This window comes from Pituophis catenifer, unplaced genomic scaffold, assembly GCF_029215685.1.
Source record: "Pituophis catenifer annectens isolate HBS135680 unplaced genomic scaffold, rPitCat1.0.hap2 SCAF_2, whole genome shotgun sequence".
NCBI classification, from domain to species: Eukaryota; Metazoa; Chordata; class Lepidosauria; order Squamata; family Colubridae; genus Pituophis; species Pituophis catenifer.
Window position 1 is genome coordinate 279,823,279 of NW_027256882.1, and position 16,287 is coordinate 279,839,565.

The following is a 16,287-nucleotide window of genomic DNA, read 5'->3' on the forward strand; positions in this document are numbered from 1 at the left end:
CTATAAAGAGCACAAGCAAGATGCAGACCGCACAGAGAAAGAATTCTTTGGTATCTTTGGTATCATCAACACGATTAAAATTACAAATGGAAAAGTCAAGTGAGGTAGCCTCTTTGGTTCTCACTAGAAATAGAAAGTTTTTTTTTTCCTTTTTCCTGTTTTTTTTAAACCTTTTTTGTTTGTTTGTTTGTTTTACATACACACACACACAAAGTTCATTCTTGGAAGCAGCTACTTTAAGGGTTTCTCTCTTTTTAAAATTACCTACTTTTTTTTTTGCTTGTTGTTATTTTATATCTTTTCCCCCCAGCTTAGGTTTTTAAAAAGCCACAAAGTTCAGGCAAAGTGTTGTAGTGTTTTGGGTTTTTTTTTTTTTATAAAAAAAAATCCCCTGTTGTTCCTGAATGTAGAGTTTTAGACAAAATATTCCTTGCTTGTCCAAAAAAAGGAAAGAAGAAGAAATAATAATAATTCTATTGTTCTGACAGCAAATAAATTGTAGTGCTTTAAATTGATTTATTAAAAAAAAATAAAATATAAACTATACAAGGGCACCTTTAGTAGATGCTGAATAAGTTAAATAAATAAGTTATATTATGAAGGCATTTATGTGCCATAATAATAATTAAAAGGTATACCTCACTATTTTTTTCTTTTATCTTTTAAGTGAGATGAAAAGGAGGAATTAATTTAAATAACTTAAGGGTTGATCACTTTATAAAGTATTGAGACTGATTAAAATATATAAAACATACCTCAGTTTGGGGAAAGGGATGTGAGAGATTTTTTTTTCCTTAGTAACTTTACTATTGTTGTTGCTATTATTATTTTGGTAACCTGAAACTGTAACAGAATCTAGAAACTTTACCGATATTCCCTTTTGCCCCCAAATAAAATGTCTGAGCTAACTTTCAATTTGCATCTAGGATGCACTACAATTCTAGGTTCATTAAATAAGCAAAAAAATAATTCTAGCAAATAAAAGGCGGAATCCTGAAAGATGCCGATGAACAGGCCCCATTGAAATTTGGTATTTACGTACACCATCCGTTCATTTCAATGGCACATGCTCAGGAGCAAATCCAGGTGAATTGCAACTACAATAAACAAGAATGTCATCAAAATAATCACCAAAACCAATCAATTATTAGACCCCATCCCTGTAGTTTTAGTTCCAGCTAAACTCCTATTTATAGTAGACGATGGTACATAGACTGAGTTTGCCTCTCATGATCATCTATGGAATGAACGCTTAACTAGAGCTAAAACTTCAGATTTGAATCCCCACCAAATTAGAATAAATCTCAGAACTGATCAACAATACAATGGGTTATATAGCCCAAACATATCAGGACAGAAGTAAAGGCTTTGTAGTCAACCAGCAAAACATTTAAAGGATAACAAAGAAAAAAAATATTCCCATAATAAATATAGACTAGGCCAAGTGTCATCTAGAAAGATCACAAAATATTTAAAATATGCTGACAAGCAAGAAAGAAGCTGCAGAATTTTGGTCCCTCGCCCCCCCCCCCCATTGCTATGTCATTTCTACATCTTGTCTTTTTTGCTTGTTTCTTGGTTTGGTTTTGGGTTTAAAAAGAAAAAAGAAAAGAAAAGGAGGTTGTATTCCCATTGGTCGGTCTGAGCTTTACATTTTGCTGGTTTTGTCCTTCATAGGTCTTTGGGTTTAGCTTTAGTTAAGAGAGATCGAGAATAAAGCTATTCAACCGAAGTAATCAAGCACATTCTTTGTTCCTCCACAGATGATTAAACAATATCCAAGGTTTCTTGAAAGTTGAATTCATCTTGGATGTGCCCATGAAAAATAACTCCAAGTATAAAGATAAAAAGAGATGTTGGGATACTATTACACCGTCATTCCTTTGAGAAAGAGAGCATATAAAATAGGCAGTACTCAAGGCAAGCAGACAGATGCTTAAATCAATACAGACACATAGCATGCTTAAAATACCATCGCCATCTCCTAAAATCTCATTTGTACTTGGCTATTGTTTGAGTTCCTGCCTGGGAAAAAAAAACAGAGTTAGGTAAAACTGAGAAAGAAAGCAGCCTCACCAGACAATAACTGACCAGGACAAGGCAACACAAAATAATTCCAGAGTAGGGACCAGATGATGTAATGGATAGAAATTGTGATGTAATGGATAGAGAGAGGATGAATAACTGGGAAGACTCCATGTGGCTTAAAAAGAGCTGTCTAAATTGGGATTACAACAAGATTTCAAATTTTAATACTTTTCATATAAAATTAAAACCAGAATATGCCTCCGGACTGAATAAACAGATCCCAGCTCTCAAGTTCTAACTAGGACCTGCAATGGTTCATTATATATTTCCTGCAATATTAGTATTGATGGCTCAGATATAACATCACCATTTCTCTAGAGCAGTGTCTCTCAGCTTTAAGCAATAGCACTTAGATTTATGTACCGCTTGATAGCACTTTACAGCACTCTCTGAGCAGTTTACAAAGTCAGCATATTACCCACTCACCCCCAAACAATCTGGGTCCTCATTTTACCGACCTTGGAAGGATGGAAGGCTGAATTGAGTTAACCTCGATTCCTGTCAGGATCAAATTCCAGACTGTGGGCAGAGTTAGCCTGCAATAGTGCTTTCTACCCACTGTGCCACCAGGGCTCCACCAGCAAGCTGGTTGAGGAATTATGGTAATTGAAATCCATATATTTTAAACCTGCTGAGGTTGAGAAACATTGCTCTGTAGTAAGGATTACTGGTAGATCTACAGTTTGTATGTGTGAATATCTATCTATCTATCTATCTATCTATCTATCTATCTATCTATCTATCTATCTATCTATCTATCATCTAGCTATCTGTCTGTCTTCATGCACAATAAATATAAATGCATTTACATAAAAATGTACTTCCCTACATACATACCATCTTCCATACCATTAATCCTAGCTTTAACATAATGCTGAAGTAATGAAGGAAACCAAAGCTGTAGTAGTCTTAAAATCCTATTTGTTTTCACAAATAGGACCTGAATTTGGATAAATTATGAATGCCCTGTGCCTGCCACAAACACTTTAAGAAATCTCAGTCAGACTGGCTTACTCTCTACTGTTTTGAATAACATTAAAACAACACTGAAAAAATATAAAACTTATTATGTACAACAAGGACTCTATTCTATATCGTCCTTTGAAAAAGGTGCTTAAAAACATGGATGAACTCAAAGGATTAATTGATCTGGTCAATTTTGGAATGGGGTTTGTCCCAACTGCTCCTCTAAAGATTGGATAAAGAGTGAATTAATGAGAACAAAATCAGTGGTTAGCTGAGCAAAAGCTTCATTTCCTGCTTAATCGTAAGATTTTTTTATTAGATCTTTTCAATGCTAACACATGTGAGCACTTAGATGAAACCAAATATACCCATCCTTGCTCTCTGTAATATGTTGGCTTCTCAAATAATATTTTTTTTGCAGCAGGAATTCTGTTTATTATAGCTACCTAAAAATCAGTAGATAAGTGAAGAATGTGGATAGCTTTTCTACCTTTTTCCATGAAAAGATTAGATTTGAAATGACTTTCTCTTCCCCTCACAGGTCCAAGCAAATTTATTCAAAACAAATCAACAGCACTGCACACATGAATGGATGGCTCACAGGTCTCACTCTGTAGTCAGTACCCAGATTTAATTAATTTGAGGCTGTAATTCTAATGATGATTGTATTCATTTATATATATATATATATTTGTTGTACTTATATGCAGATAAATATCAGCAAAATGGCTAGATTTCCACTGAAAAAAACTTTCTTAGGGGCAGGTTGCTGAAGTTCTGATTTTTCTTAATTTATTGCTCCAAAACATCACGTATGTGATGCAAAGTCTACCTTTTTGTTCTTAAGCCACTTGTGTCCAGTTTGTTCTATGGGTATGAAGGCTCTAAATTTGTAGAGAGTAAGCAAGAAAGACTTTGACTGAAATAGGCAGGAACTGTTAGGCAAAAGCAGACAATATATATATATATATATATTTAAAAGTCCAGAAGATTGAGATAACATTCAGAAATCGCTCAGGCAGAAGCCTCCTTGATTCACTGGTAAATCAAAAGAAACAGAAGGCGGTGTAGCACCATCAAACTTGCAAGATTTGTGTCAACCCCATTAGGTAGATCAGTTCAGTAGTGGGTTCAATTTCGGCCGCTACTGGTTCGTTTGTGGGCACACGCATGACGCTTCTGCACATGCGCAGAGACGTCCGGGTGGTTGGGCGGAGCGTCCCGCCGCCACCGCTACCAGTTCGCCTGATCCGGGGCGAACCGATAGCAACCCACCACTGGATCAGATCTGAAAATCAACTCCATAGGAAAGGTTAAAACTGTTTTTATGGAGATGGGCTATAATAACAGAAACTTGCAAGTGTGTGCGTGTTTTCTGGATGATGGGGGAAAAAAAATCAGATCCATAATATGAGTTAGAAATAGCAGCCGGGATTCTGGATTTTCAGAACAAGGTTTACAGGCTTATTAGTAACAGCAAAGATGAACATCCTTGACACTTATAGGTTGAGTTCTGGAGGTCAGTGAGATGGGAACTAAATGGAACAGTGCTGAGCTCTTATGATACAGGTATGCTAGGCAAGACGAGAATATGGTAGAATGGGGAAATAGGGTATAAATTGAAGTAAGCTTAAGAAGGGAAGCATGATTTTCTAGGTGGGAAGCACTTATCTAGCAGAAAGGCCTTAGATTGTCCTCATGTCTCAATAGTACATGGATCACATTGAATTACTAAGTCAAACTGTCTGAACAACTACAGGTAGCCTTCAATCGACAACCATTCATTTAGCGACTGTTTGAAATTATAGCAGCACTGAAAAAAAAGTGACTTATGATCGTCACCTTACAACTTTTGCAGCATCCCCATGGTCATGTGATCAGAATCTGGGCACTTGGCCACTGGCATGTACTTATGACAGTTGCGCCGTCCCAGGGTCATGTGATCACCATGGGTGACGTTCCCCAGTTGGCTTCCGACAAGCAAAATCAATGGGGAAAGTTGGCATCTCTTATCGAACACGTGATTAACTTAACAAGTGCAGTGATTCATTTAACAACGGTGGCAAAAAAAAAAGACCATAAAATGGGGCACAACATGCTTAATGACTGTCTTGTTTAGCCACGGAAATTTTGAACTCAATTGTGGCCGTAAATCGAGGGCTACCTATAATTGTTCACTGGCCAGATTGTATGATGTGAGGCTCCTTTCCAACATATTCCTGTATCGACAAATACAAATATAATTTCTTCGATATTGATAATACTTTTTCCTCCAATCCCCCAACCCTTAGACAAACATTTTCAAAAGCATAAAAATCACATAGCCCTCTTGATTCAAAATTAGCATTTGGCTGATGAGGTTTTCCCTCCCTACACCAGGTTTAGTTTAGTATCCCAACATCTTAATACTTGGAGCTCATGGAATCCTGAGAAGATTCCATGTGGGAGCAGAAACTAGGAAAAAAATAAAATAAGAAAAGAACTTTAAAAGTCATCCCTTTTGTGTGTGTTGGTTTGTTGTTGCTCAAAAGAAACAGAAACCATTTACCTTCACACAGATCAATGGTGCTAAAAGCATTATTCGCTGTGCAAGGGGAGAGAGAATGAACTGAACTAAAAGTTGTGAGAAATCCTCATTCTTTGGTATTGTAGCTGTTGAGGTTTCGGTTGCTCTGTTCCTTGTTCTTTTGAAAAAACTGCATAGGCACAAATTAAAGACAATCTTCAACTTTAAGATTACTGAGTTGTCAAATGAAGCAGCAATCCTGTTGGCTTTTCCATTCGTTTCCTTTCTTGTCAACCCTTTCTTTGAACTCTGCTTCCTAAAAATGTCCCAAGATGTCTGTCAAAACACAGTGTGTTATCATTGGTTTATTTATTTTTTTTCCTGACGTGTTTCCTTGTTTGGTTTGGTTTTTTTTTTTTTTAAACTATTATTCATTTCTTTCTTTTCTTTTATTTTTTTTTCCCCCTTAAATGGAACAGTTTGTTGCAGAAGAAATAGGTGCAGAAAAAGTTTCTTTGGTTTCGATTAAGTAGTACATAAAAGAGTCTCAAGTGTCTTTAAAGGATCATTACAGCATTTGGCTTGCTAGTGAACACTCAAGTGGTGTTCGAAGGAAAGGGGCTATTCACTGGTAAATGTGCACATTGCGTGACCAGAGGAATTCTGATGAAGACAATAGTGTTTATGCATCAGTAGGTGAGCACGGTACCCTAGTGCGATTAAAAGTTAGCATTGCTACTTCACTTGAGGAACTAACTCTCTTTCAGCTCCCTGGGAAGGTGAGCTGAAAGAGCCGTAGGTTGACCAACATTGTTGGCTAAATGTATGCAAGATCTGACAAAATCGACAATGACAACAAAATGGCAATGAGATAAACATTATGATGGTCTTTGGTTTGCAGTATCCTGCATCTTTGGTAGTGTTGCATTTTTTTTTTCTGACATGAAGTGATAAATGAAGATGGTTTTTCGTCCATGGGAACAGGCTTGGACCACACTTTTTAAAGGAAGTGCGCCAATGGTGAGAGACAGTTGAAGGCGTTTGTTTCTTTTTCTGCTGAAACACCAACTAATCGAAATATAAAAATTATGTGGTCAAAAAAAAAAAAAAAAAAAGAAGAGGTATCCTTAATCTACTTGGATAATAATGGCATGGTGAAATTAATGGTTTGGTGGTCTTTGTTGCATTTGCTCTTTGTGTGGTAGCATCTAAACGGGCTTCCTGAGTGTGAGTCTGCACTATGTACACATAGAAATTGTGAAAAACCTGCAAAAGTGTGCTTGAAACCAACATGTTCACTAACAACCCCCTCCCGACTCCGAGCACGTCCTAAAAGAACAGGCAAAGAACACACAGCTGTTTACATCTATTGCTTTTGTGCTTGATAAGTTGGCTCCTGGGAACCAAAACTTAGATCCTTGTCCTTAGACACAATTTGTTTTTTTGTTTTTTTAGAAAAAAAGCCCAAACAGGCTTAATTGGATGATACTGAAAAATATTCAGCATAACATTGCCTGAGTCTCTAAAGTACAACCCAGTGTTTTTAGGTCTAGTTAACATTTGTGCTCAGTATTTGCTTATTTCCGTGTTTGTTTGCTTTGGTATACGAGTGTGGAGAATCTAAGCCTTTAGAAAATGGATGGGGTCAGCTGGGTTTGAACCTTCGGTAGTGAGCAATCTGTTCAATTAGGTGCCATTTTGTTGGCTGCTCCCTGTGGCCCCAAAGATAATGAACTTTGCTTGGCTCTATCACACCGTCTGTGAGTTAATTTAAGGCAGGGTTGTTCTAACTTGGCAACTTTAAGACTTGCGGGCCTCAACTCCAAGAATTCCCCAGCCAGCCATGTTGGCTGGGGAATTCTGGGAGTTGAAGTCTACAGCTCTTAAAGTTGCCAAGGTTGGACACCCCTGATCTAAGGCATGAGAGAGCACCTCCTGTTTCTGACATGCTTAGTCTGCCTTGAATATATTTTTGACCTGCACGAGAAAGAAAGAAAGACAGACAGACAGACAGACAGAGAGAACCCCCAAAGCCTAATTCTCATCTGAATTAAATTAAACTGAATGCCCCGTGTTGCAAAGTAGTATTACGGTTTAGGAGAATTGTGCTTTCAAATCACCAGTGAAGGGCCCCGTTAAGAATCCATTCCTTTTAAATAGATATTAGTTGAGTTGTGCCCAATTCAGATTCGGTTCTTTGATCATGCTTTGGTACAAGTGCTGGAGGTTGCCGAGGATCCCCCGGTGCTCAGATCATCCTGCCATTTCTCAAGACTCCGCCTCCTAGCATTCATGAAGAAGTTACTGACCGTAGTAAGTTCCAAGCCCAGCTGTTGTGAGATGGTGATCTGCATTTCTTTCGATGGACGTTTGTTCTCTTTGAAAATGGCAAAAAGTGTTCTGCGTTGGAGATCAGTGAAAACCAGACGAGATTTCTTCTGGGAGTTGTTCCTATCTTTGTTTGGTTCTTGCTCTTTGCGTTTGCATGCTTGGGGAAGGAAAGAGGGAGACAAAAGAAGAAGACAAGGATCAGTGCGTGTATAGGAACCAAGCCACAGAGCAGATGATACGTTAGAATCTCTTCTGATTGAAATGATTAATAATACAGACTGTGGACATTGTTTGCAATATATAAATATATTCCAGTATATACCAAATATGTGATTACAGATAGCAATAGCATTTAGACTTATATACCACTTCACAGTGCTTTAAAGCCCTCTCTAAGCGGTTTGCAGAGTCAGCCTCTTGCCCCCAACAATCTGGCTCCTCATTTTACCAACCTCGGAAGGATGGAAGGCTGAGTCAACCTTGAGCCTGGTGAGATTCGAATTGCCAAATTGCAGGCAGACGGCAGTCAGCAGGCATAGCCTGCAGTACTGCACTCTAACCACTGTGCCACCACATCTCTTAAACCAACCAGATAGTCCTGTAGGATAGTGGTTCTCAACCTTTTCTTTACCACAGACTCTCTTTACATACCTTTTGTGGCCACGAACTCCCAAGACATAACTCAAGATTTGAATCATAACATTCTTCAAGCATTTGCAGACCCCCTGTGATATCGTGCCCCCACCCAGGGTCCACAACCACAGACTGAGAACCACTGCTATAGGAGATGAGGAAGCTGAGGCAGAGGGTGGGGTTAAATCTATATATATATATAAGCCAAATCCACTCACTCATCATGAAATCTCCAGAATGGTAAAGCCTACAAACTTGAAATTTGGCACGTACGTTCCTCTTGGCTTCTAGGTGCTCACTAAGAAAGGATTTTTCAAAATGACCATCAGATCATTAGTATTTCATATACAGTATATTCATATATAGTATATTAACAGGTTCTGATGCTAAGGAGTTAGACGTTCTACTCCGCCTCCCCACCTGAAAAGTTCCAACTGCCATTTGCCTCACATTCCGTTACCTCAGGTCAAACTGGAAGACATTCCACTCCTTCACTCAGGAGCGGTCTGGGGCTCCTTACAGTACTAAACTTCGCTACCTCACCAAAATGTCTACGTCTTCCACCTATGGAACTGCTTCCGGACTCAAGGCGGCAGGAGAGATATTCCCTTATGTGTTTCAATCACTGACCACCACTGAGCCAGCGGATTTTGGACTGAATTTCTCCTGCATAGAGCCCCAACTCACTTCTTACACTGACCTCCTCAGTTCAGATGAATCTGTTCCTTCTACTGTAACACCAGTTAAAGGGAAAAGACTGTCTTTCTTCTGCCCAGAAGTACAACGGATGCTTCAAAATGACGTCTTTTGGAGCCAGAGAGGTGAAGGAGGGAAATTTTATGCCAACATTCAAAGTGCAGGGGCAGGTCTGCCACAGGATAGGGAGTATCATGGCGGGGCTTCAGCAGCAACCTTCATTTCTCCAGATATACTTTGTTGGTGATGATGATATACTTTGATGGAGATGCTACAATGGTCATAAGTGTGAAAAATGGTCATAAGTAGTGAAGCACGGGTATCCAGCTAGTGCATAATAAGTTTAGAGTTGTTGCATTCCCACAAGAGACCCAGGTCTACCCCACCTCCCCGTGAATTCTGTTGACCGTATCTAACTTCAATTTGGTTTGACTGCTAATAGATCAGATTCTTGTATGGACGTAGTAAGATTAAATTTTTAGTCCTTTGAATCTGACTCCTACTCCTGATTACTTGTGCAAGTCCTCAACTTACAATAAATTATTTAGCAATTATTTGAAATTACAATGACTCTGAAAAATGTGACTTGCAGCCGGTCTTCGCCCTTACAAACATTGCAGCATCTCCACAGTCACGTGATCAAAATTTGGGCTTGGCAACTGACATGTATTTATGACGGTTGCAGAGTCCTAAGTTCATGAGATCATCATTTGCCACTTTCCCAGCCAGCTTCTGACAAGCATAATCAATGGGGGAAGCCAGATTTAATTAACAATCACAGGATGCACTTAACAATTGCAGTTATCAACTTAACAACCATAGCAAAAACATAAAATTGGATGTGACTCGCTTGTCTTGCTTAGCAATGAAAATTCTGATCCCAATTGTGGTTGTACGGTAAATTGAGAACTGCCTGTAACATGTGAGAAGTACCATCCAGGTAAACTAGATAGTAACATGGGATCCAGGGGTGGGCTCAATTTAGCTTTACTACCGGTTTGCAACGGGATCACTCATGCACAGATCATCTATGATGACATCCGGGTTAGTGGGCGGAGCTTCCCCCTAGTTTTACTTACCAGTTCACAAGAACCGGACCGAACCGGGGACAACTCACCACTGATGGGATGATACAATCTGTACATGTAGATTCAGGATAAACAGCTGTGTCTCTTTCTCATAGCCACCCCACACTCACTAATATTAAGAATGCCATATTTTTGCACTCTGGAAGTCTTTTTCAGCTTTTGCTGTTCTGAAGGAGGTGCAGGTACTTTAAATTCCTGTAGGCACTTACTGAGTCAGGGGTCTCCAACCACCAGGCTGCAGCCCATTACTGGGCCATGGCCCATTTGGAACTGGGCTGCACAAGTGGCAGGTGAGTGTGCATGCATGCACAACTCAATTTGCATGAACAGCAGATGCTTGCACTCCAGTGGTGGGTTGCCCCCGGTTCGCACCAGTTCTATAGAACCAGTAGTAAAACCGGCGGGAGGCTCCACCCACTGACCCCAATGTCATCAAAATGCTTCTGCGCATGTGCAGAAGCTTCTGCACATGTGCAAAAGAGCACATGTGCGCACGAGTGAAGCAAGCCCGCACACAGTCCCATTGCGAACCAGTAGTAAAGATAAGTAGAACCCACCCCTGCTGCACTCATATGCGAAGCTCCATTTCCTGCCACTCACATGGAACTATCCCTCTCCTCCCCCATCACTCTACCAAACTGGAAAGTTTAGGGATCGGTGTCCTGGGTGTAATGGTGGTATTCAGCCGGTTCGGACCGGTTTGGGTGAACTGGTAGTGGAGATTGTGGGTGGGCTCACCCACCCGCTATTCCATCCTATTTAGCCACGTTTTCAAGGTCGGGTGCATACGCGGAAGGTGTGCAGGTGCACGAAGCGAGCATGCATGTGCGTGGTGAATCGGTGGTAAAATATGTGGAACCCACCTCTGCAGTGGTGGGTTGCTCCCAGTTCTGTCTGGTTCTATAGAACCGTTAATAAAACTGGCGGAAGGCTCCGCCCACCCGACACAACATCATCATGGGTGATCTGCACATGTGCAGAAGCTTCTGCACATGCGCAAAAGCGTGTGCGCACTCCTGTTGCGAACCGGTAGTAAAGGTAAGTAGAACCCATCCCTGCACCTCTGCCTGGGTGATATACGAAATACCAGCCTAGCTGCTCACTTTTTAGAGAGTTGGTAGTGCCATACAGTACATAAATAACAGGGAGTTCATGTACCTATAATCTTGTTTGATACTACAAGAAGAAACAGGGAGGGTTGGGGAAAAGAATAACTGAGACAGAATTGGAGAGGATTCATTTTCCTCTTTTTGCCAGTCATGCACACTTTGGCCTATTGCCCTAAATTAATTTATAATGCAATCCTGTGCACATTGAAAAAAACAATTTGCATTGAGCTTAGTTTAGTAGGGATTTGCTTCTAAGAGAGCATGTAAAGGTTAAGTTCGTTCCCTTAAAAGTGTTGCTGGCCAGCAGCGTGATGAAATAGACCTGATTCAACTGTTAAATGATGCAAAAGGTAAAGCTGAATGAGTCCCTACGGATTTTACTCGGCTAGTCATAGCTGATTTTAGGGGGTGGTGCTCATCTCTGTTTCTTTAAACCATTGAGCTAGTGTTGTCTGAAGACATTTCTATGGTCATGTGGCCAACATGACATCACACCACAATGCAAAGCCCACAGTGAAACATGGAACGCTGTTACCTTCCCAATGAAGTGGGACCTATTTATCTACTTGCATTTACATGCTTTTGAACTGCTAGGTTGGTAGGTGCTGGGGCAAGTGACGTGAGGGTGGGGAAGCGGGTTTTTTTTTAAATCAATTTATCCTTTATTTGCAACTGCCAACACTATCTTTCCCACTGAATCCACCAACCCTGTCGTGACATTGATATAGGTTGATTTGAATTGTCCAGCAATGAGCTGAGATGTCTGAATATCTGTTGATGAACAGAATTGAGTTGGATACTTTATTTGGCTAAGTGTGATTAGACACACAAGGATGTGAGTTAGACTTACTTTTAGCTTCTCTTTCTATTTGGGAAATGCTATGCATGACATAAATGAAACCTTCTTCCAAAAAGAACAATCATTTGGTATCTCATAACATCAACTAAACATGTTCTGTATCATAAGCTAGTTATGATGCTCCTCTCTACTAGTAAGAGAGATGCACAGGTCAAGCATCAACAAGAAAAATGTATCAGTCAATAATATGAAATTTGTAAAGATGGATCATATGAAAAGACGAACCATGTTCCTCATCAAACCCATATTTGATGCTGACCTCACCACGAATCTAGAGAAACCCTTTTGCCAAAGTGGAGGTTCAACAAATTATATAGAATGCCTTCTCAAAAATTCAAAGGCTCTGAAATGCACTGAAAACAGTTATTTCAATATAGCAGCTCAAACTTTCCACTAATATTTTATATCTACTTCTGTGAAGTCAAACATGCTTTGTCTCCTGGTTCTTTTCGCTGTAGGATGCTGAATAAAGGCTTCATTCACATACTCAATTAATGTAAACAAAGTTGGAAACAAAATTGAACTATAGTAATATAATTCTCCCTCCTTTCCCCTTTGTTCTGAGCATCCAAATGCATATTTACAAACCTGAGATATCCTGGATTGTAATAAAAAAAGGCTAGTATGGAGCATCAGTCTTTTACAACCTGGTAGCCTGCACCCAGTTAAAAAACAACAAATTTTAGCCCTGAAAATTCAGGAAATGGCTTGACCACATGTTTGGACTGAACCAAATTGCTTATCAGAATGTTTTCTGATAAGCAAACATTCTTTTTCTACCAAAAGGCTCAGAATTCCTGGAACCTAGCAGTATGATGGGTCTTGAAAATCTTTGCTTGATGACCTCAGTTGTTCCTTGAAACTAAAATTCAATTCACAGATTGGATACAGCCCTTAAGTAGCATCTGAACATTGCTTCTCTAGTGCAATTCAAGAAAAGTTCCAAAAAATCTGTGAAGCATAAGATTCATATAATTGTCCACAGTCTAAAAAGCTACAAGGCTTATGAACTTCCATGGTTGGGTATAGAATTATAAGGGGAGTATATTATATTGTTTGGAAATTCATATATTTTATCTTATTGTAAGTCACTTATAGTCTTTTCAAACTGTGAGATGGGTGGCAAATCATCATCATCATCATCATCATCATCATCATCATCATCATCATCATACCTAGGATGTTGGCAGCAACCTGTATCAACCATCAACGCCAGTCAATGATATTTGTGATACATTTTTAAATGTTCAGTTGATTGAGTTTCATGTTTAATGAATAAAAGAGATAACAACAACAACAACAATAACAACAATCTGTGGGACTTTCGAATACAGACGGATCATCATTTGGAACACAACACGCCAGATATCACAGTTGTCGAAAACCGAAGCGTACAATTTATTGATATCGCTGTACCAGGAGACGCCAGTGTCGAAGAAAAAGTACTGAAAAAAAATGACGAAATATTGCGACCTGGCCATCGAAACTACGTTATTATGGATGAAACATGTAACAGTGATACCCATTGTCATCGGGGCATTTGGTACCATATCCAAGAATTTTACAAAACACATCAAGAAACTGCAGCTTCCTGCAATAACACCAGCAGAACTGCAAAAAACTGCGCTACTCGGAACATCATATATTTTAAGAAGATGCTTGGTTGATACCTAGGATGCTGACAGCAACCCGTATCAACCATTAGCATCAGTCAATGGTATTTATGACACATTTTTAAATGTTCAGTTGACTGAATTTCATGTTTAATGAATAAAAGAGCTAATAATAATAATAATAGACACCTGGGTGCAATCCCAAAACAACCGGAGCACCAATTCAACACCATTGGCATTGACAATCAATTGCAAAACACAGTTTTACTCAGAACAGCTTACACCCTGCAACGATACTTTTAACATCATCAAACATCCACATCTGCCTATCCCAGGTCTTTGGGAAGGATAGGTAGACAAACATGCCAAATCCAGTCTAAACATATGGCTGATTATGCAATGAACCATAATAATGAAGTCATTCCAATTCATTGCTTCTGCAACTCTCCTTATACCAGTGTTTCTTAGTAGCCTTGGCAGCTTTAAGATGTGTGGACTTCAACTTCCAGACATTTTCCAGTTGCTAGCCCCAGTTGAATTTTAAAATTGAGAAACACTGCCTTATACTGACAACTAACCATATGGGCATTCTTAGTCATAACAGCTTCCATCATGACCTATTGGTATCCAGTTGCTAGAACACTGCATGAATAAATTTAGTAATGCGAAAATTAACCAGAAGGCTGGAGGACCAAGGCCAATGCTACCATTCTAATAAGGCTAGCAGGGAATCACAGGACAAGAAATTAAGTATCAATTTTTTTGAAATTCACATTATTCCAAAGTTTGTGGGGCATTCAAACAGAGGCAAGAGTTTACAAAAATATCCTATTCTTGCAAAATGTTATCTACTGCTTGAAAAATGTTATCTACTGCATGATAATGTAATTATGAGGAGAAATGCATTTAAGAATGGAAACAAATTTTCATAAAGACTTTAAAAAAAAAAAGCATTGCAGCAGTTCAGCAGTTCAAAAATCACCGGCTCAAGGTTGACTCAGCCTTCCATCCTTCCGAGGTGGACAAAATGGGGACCCAGATTGTTGGGGTGGTGGTGCAGGGATGGGTTCTAAATTTTTTTACTACTGGTTCTGTGGGCGTGGCTTATTTTGTGGGCGTGGCTTGATGGTCATGTGACAATTATTTAGGATTTAGCAGAGGTACTGGTCTACCAGGCTTTTAACTCCGGACCTCCGGGTATTTCGCTGTGCACTCAAGACCCTGTTGTTCCGCCAGGCCGGGCTATCAACATAATAATTTTAAACTGGGTGTTTTAAATTTCTCGGGTTTTAAATTGAGCCGAATTATTTAATAATTTTAAATTATTTTAATTGATGTTTCTTTTGTGCTTTTAATAGGCTGTACACCGCCCTGAGTCCTTTGGGAGTAGGGTGGTATAGAAATAAAATAATAATAATAATAATAATAATAATAATAATAATAATAATAATAATAATAAACTGCTTGCAGAGCTGTACTGATCTACCCATTTATTTTTTGCAGGCACTGATCTACTCATGTATTTTTGCAGGCACTGATCTACTCGTGTATTTTTGCAGGCACTGGTCTACCCATTTATTTTTGCAGGCACTGGTCTACTCATATGTTTTCTTTTAACACTGATCAGCTGTAGGGCGGCCCTTTCAAGCCCCACGCAAGAGTTTAAACAGTTTTTTTCCCTCTAGCCATCAGCTGGGACTCAGGAGGCAGCAATAGATTGGGGGTGGGACCAAATAAAAGGTAAGAATAATGCGGGGGGTGGGGTGGGGGGTGCGGGGAGTGAGGTGGGGGTGGGGGGGCAGAACCAGTTTAGTGACATTATATCGTCACCGCTACCGGCTCTGGAGAACCGGGCCGAACCGGGAGGAACCCACCACTGGGGTGGTGGTAATATGCTAACTCTGTAAACCGCTTAGAGTGGGCTGTAAAGCACTGTGAAGCGGTATATAAGTCTAAGTGCTGTTGCTATTCCAAAGATTGTCCAGTAGAAATGAACAAGATACAGGCAGTCTTCAACAACACTTCATTTAGTGAGTGTTCGAAGTTACAACGGCACTAAAAAACCTGACTGATTTTCACACTTACAATCATTGTAGCATCCCCAGGGTCACGTGATCAGATTTCAGACGCTTGGCAATTGACTCATATTTATGACGGTTGCAGTGTCCCGGGGTCACATGATCACCCTTTGCGAATTCTGCAAAGTCAATGGGGAAGCCAGATGTATTTATCAACTGTGTTATTAACAACTGCAGTGATTCACCGAACAACCGTGGCAAGAAAAGGTCGTAAAATAGGGGAAATTCACTTAACAACTGCCTCGCTTACCAACAGAAATTTTGGGCTCAATTGTGGTCGTAAATCAAGGACTACCTGTACATAACAGAATAATTGAATT

At 39.6% G+C, this 16,287-nt stretch overlaps 1 protein-coding gene across 1 annotated transcript in view; it reads right to left on the reverse strand.

The window, feature by feature from the left end:
• Positions 1–4,404: 4,404 nt before the first annotated feature.
• Positions 4,405–16,287, reverse strand: part of ONECUT2 (one cut homeobox 2) — a 79,175-nt gene continuing 67,292 nt past the window's right edge. The window contains exon 2 of the mRNA XM_070938926.1: positions 4,405–8,048. Coding sequence (XP_070795027.1) covers positions 7,762–8,048 — 287 coding nt within the window. The 3' untranslated portion in view covers positions 4,405–7,761. The remainder of the gene's footprint in view (positions 8,049–16,287) is intronic.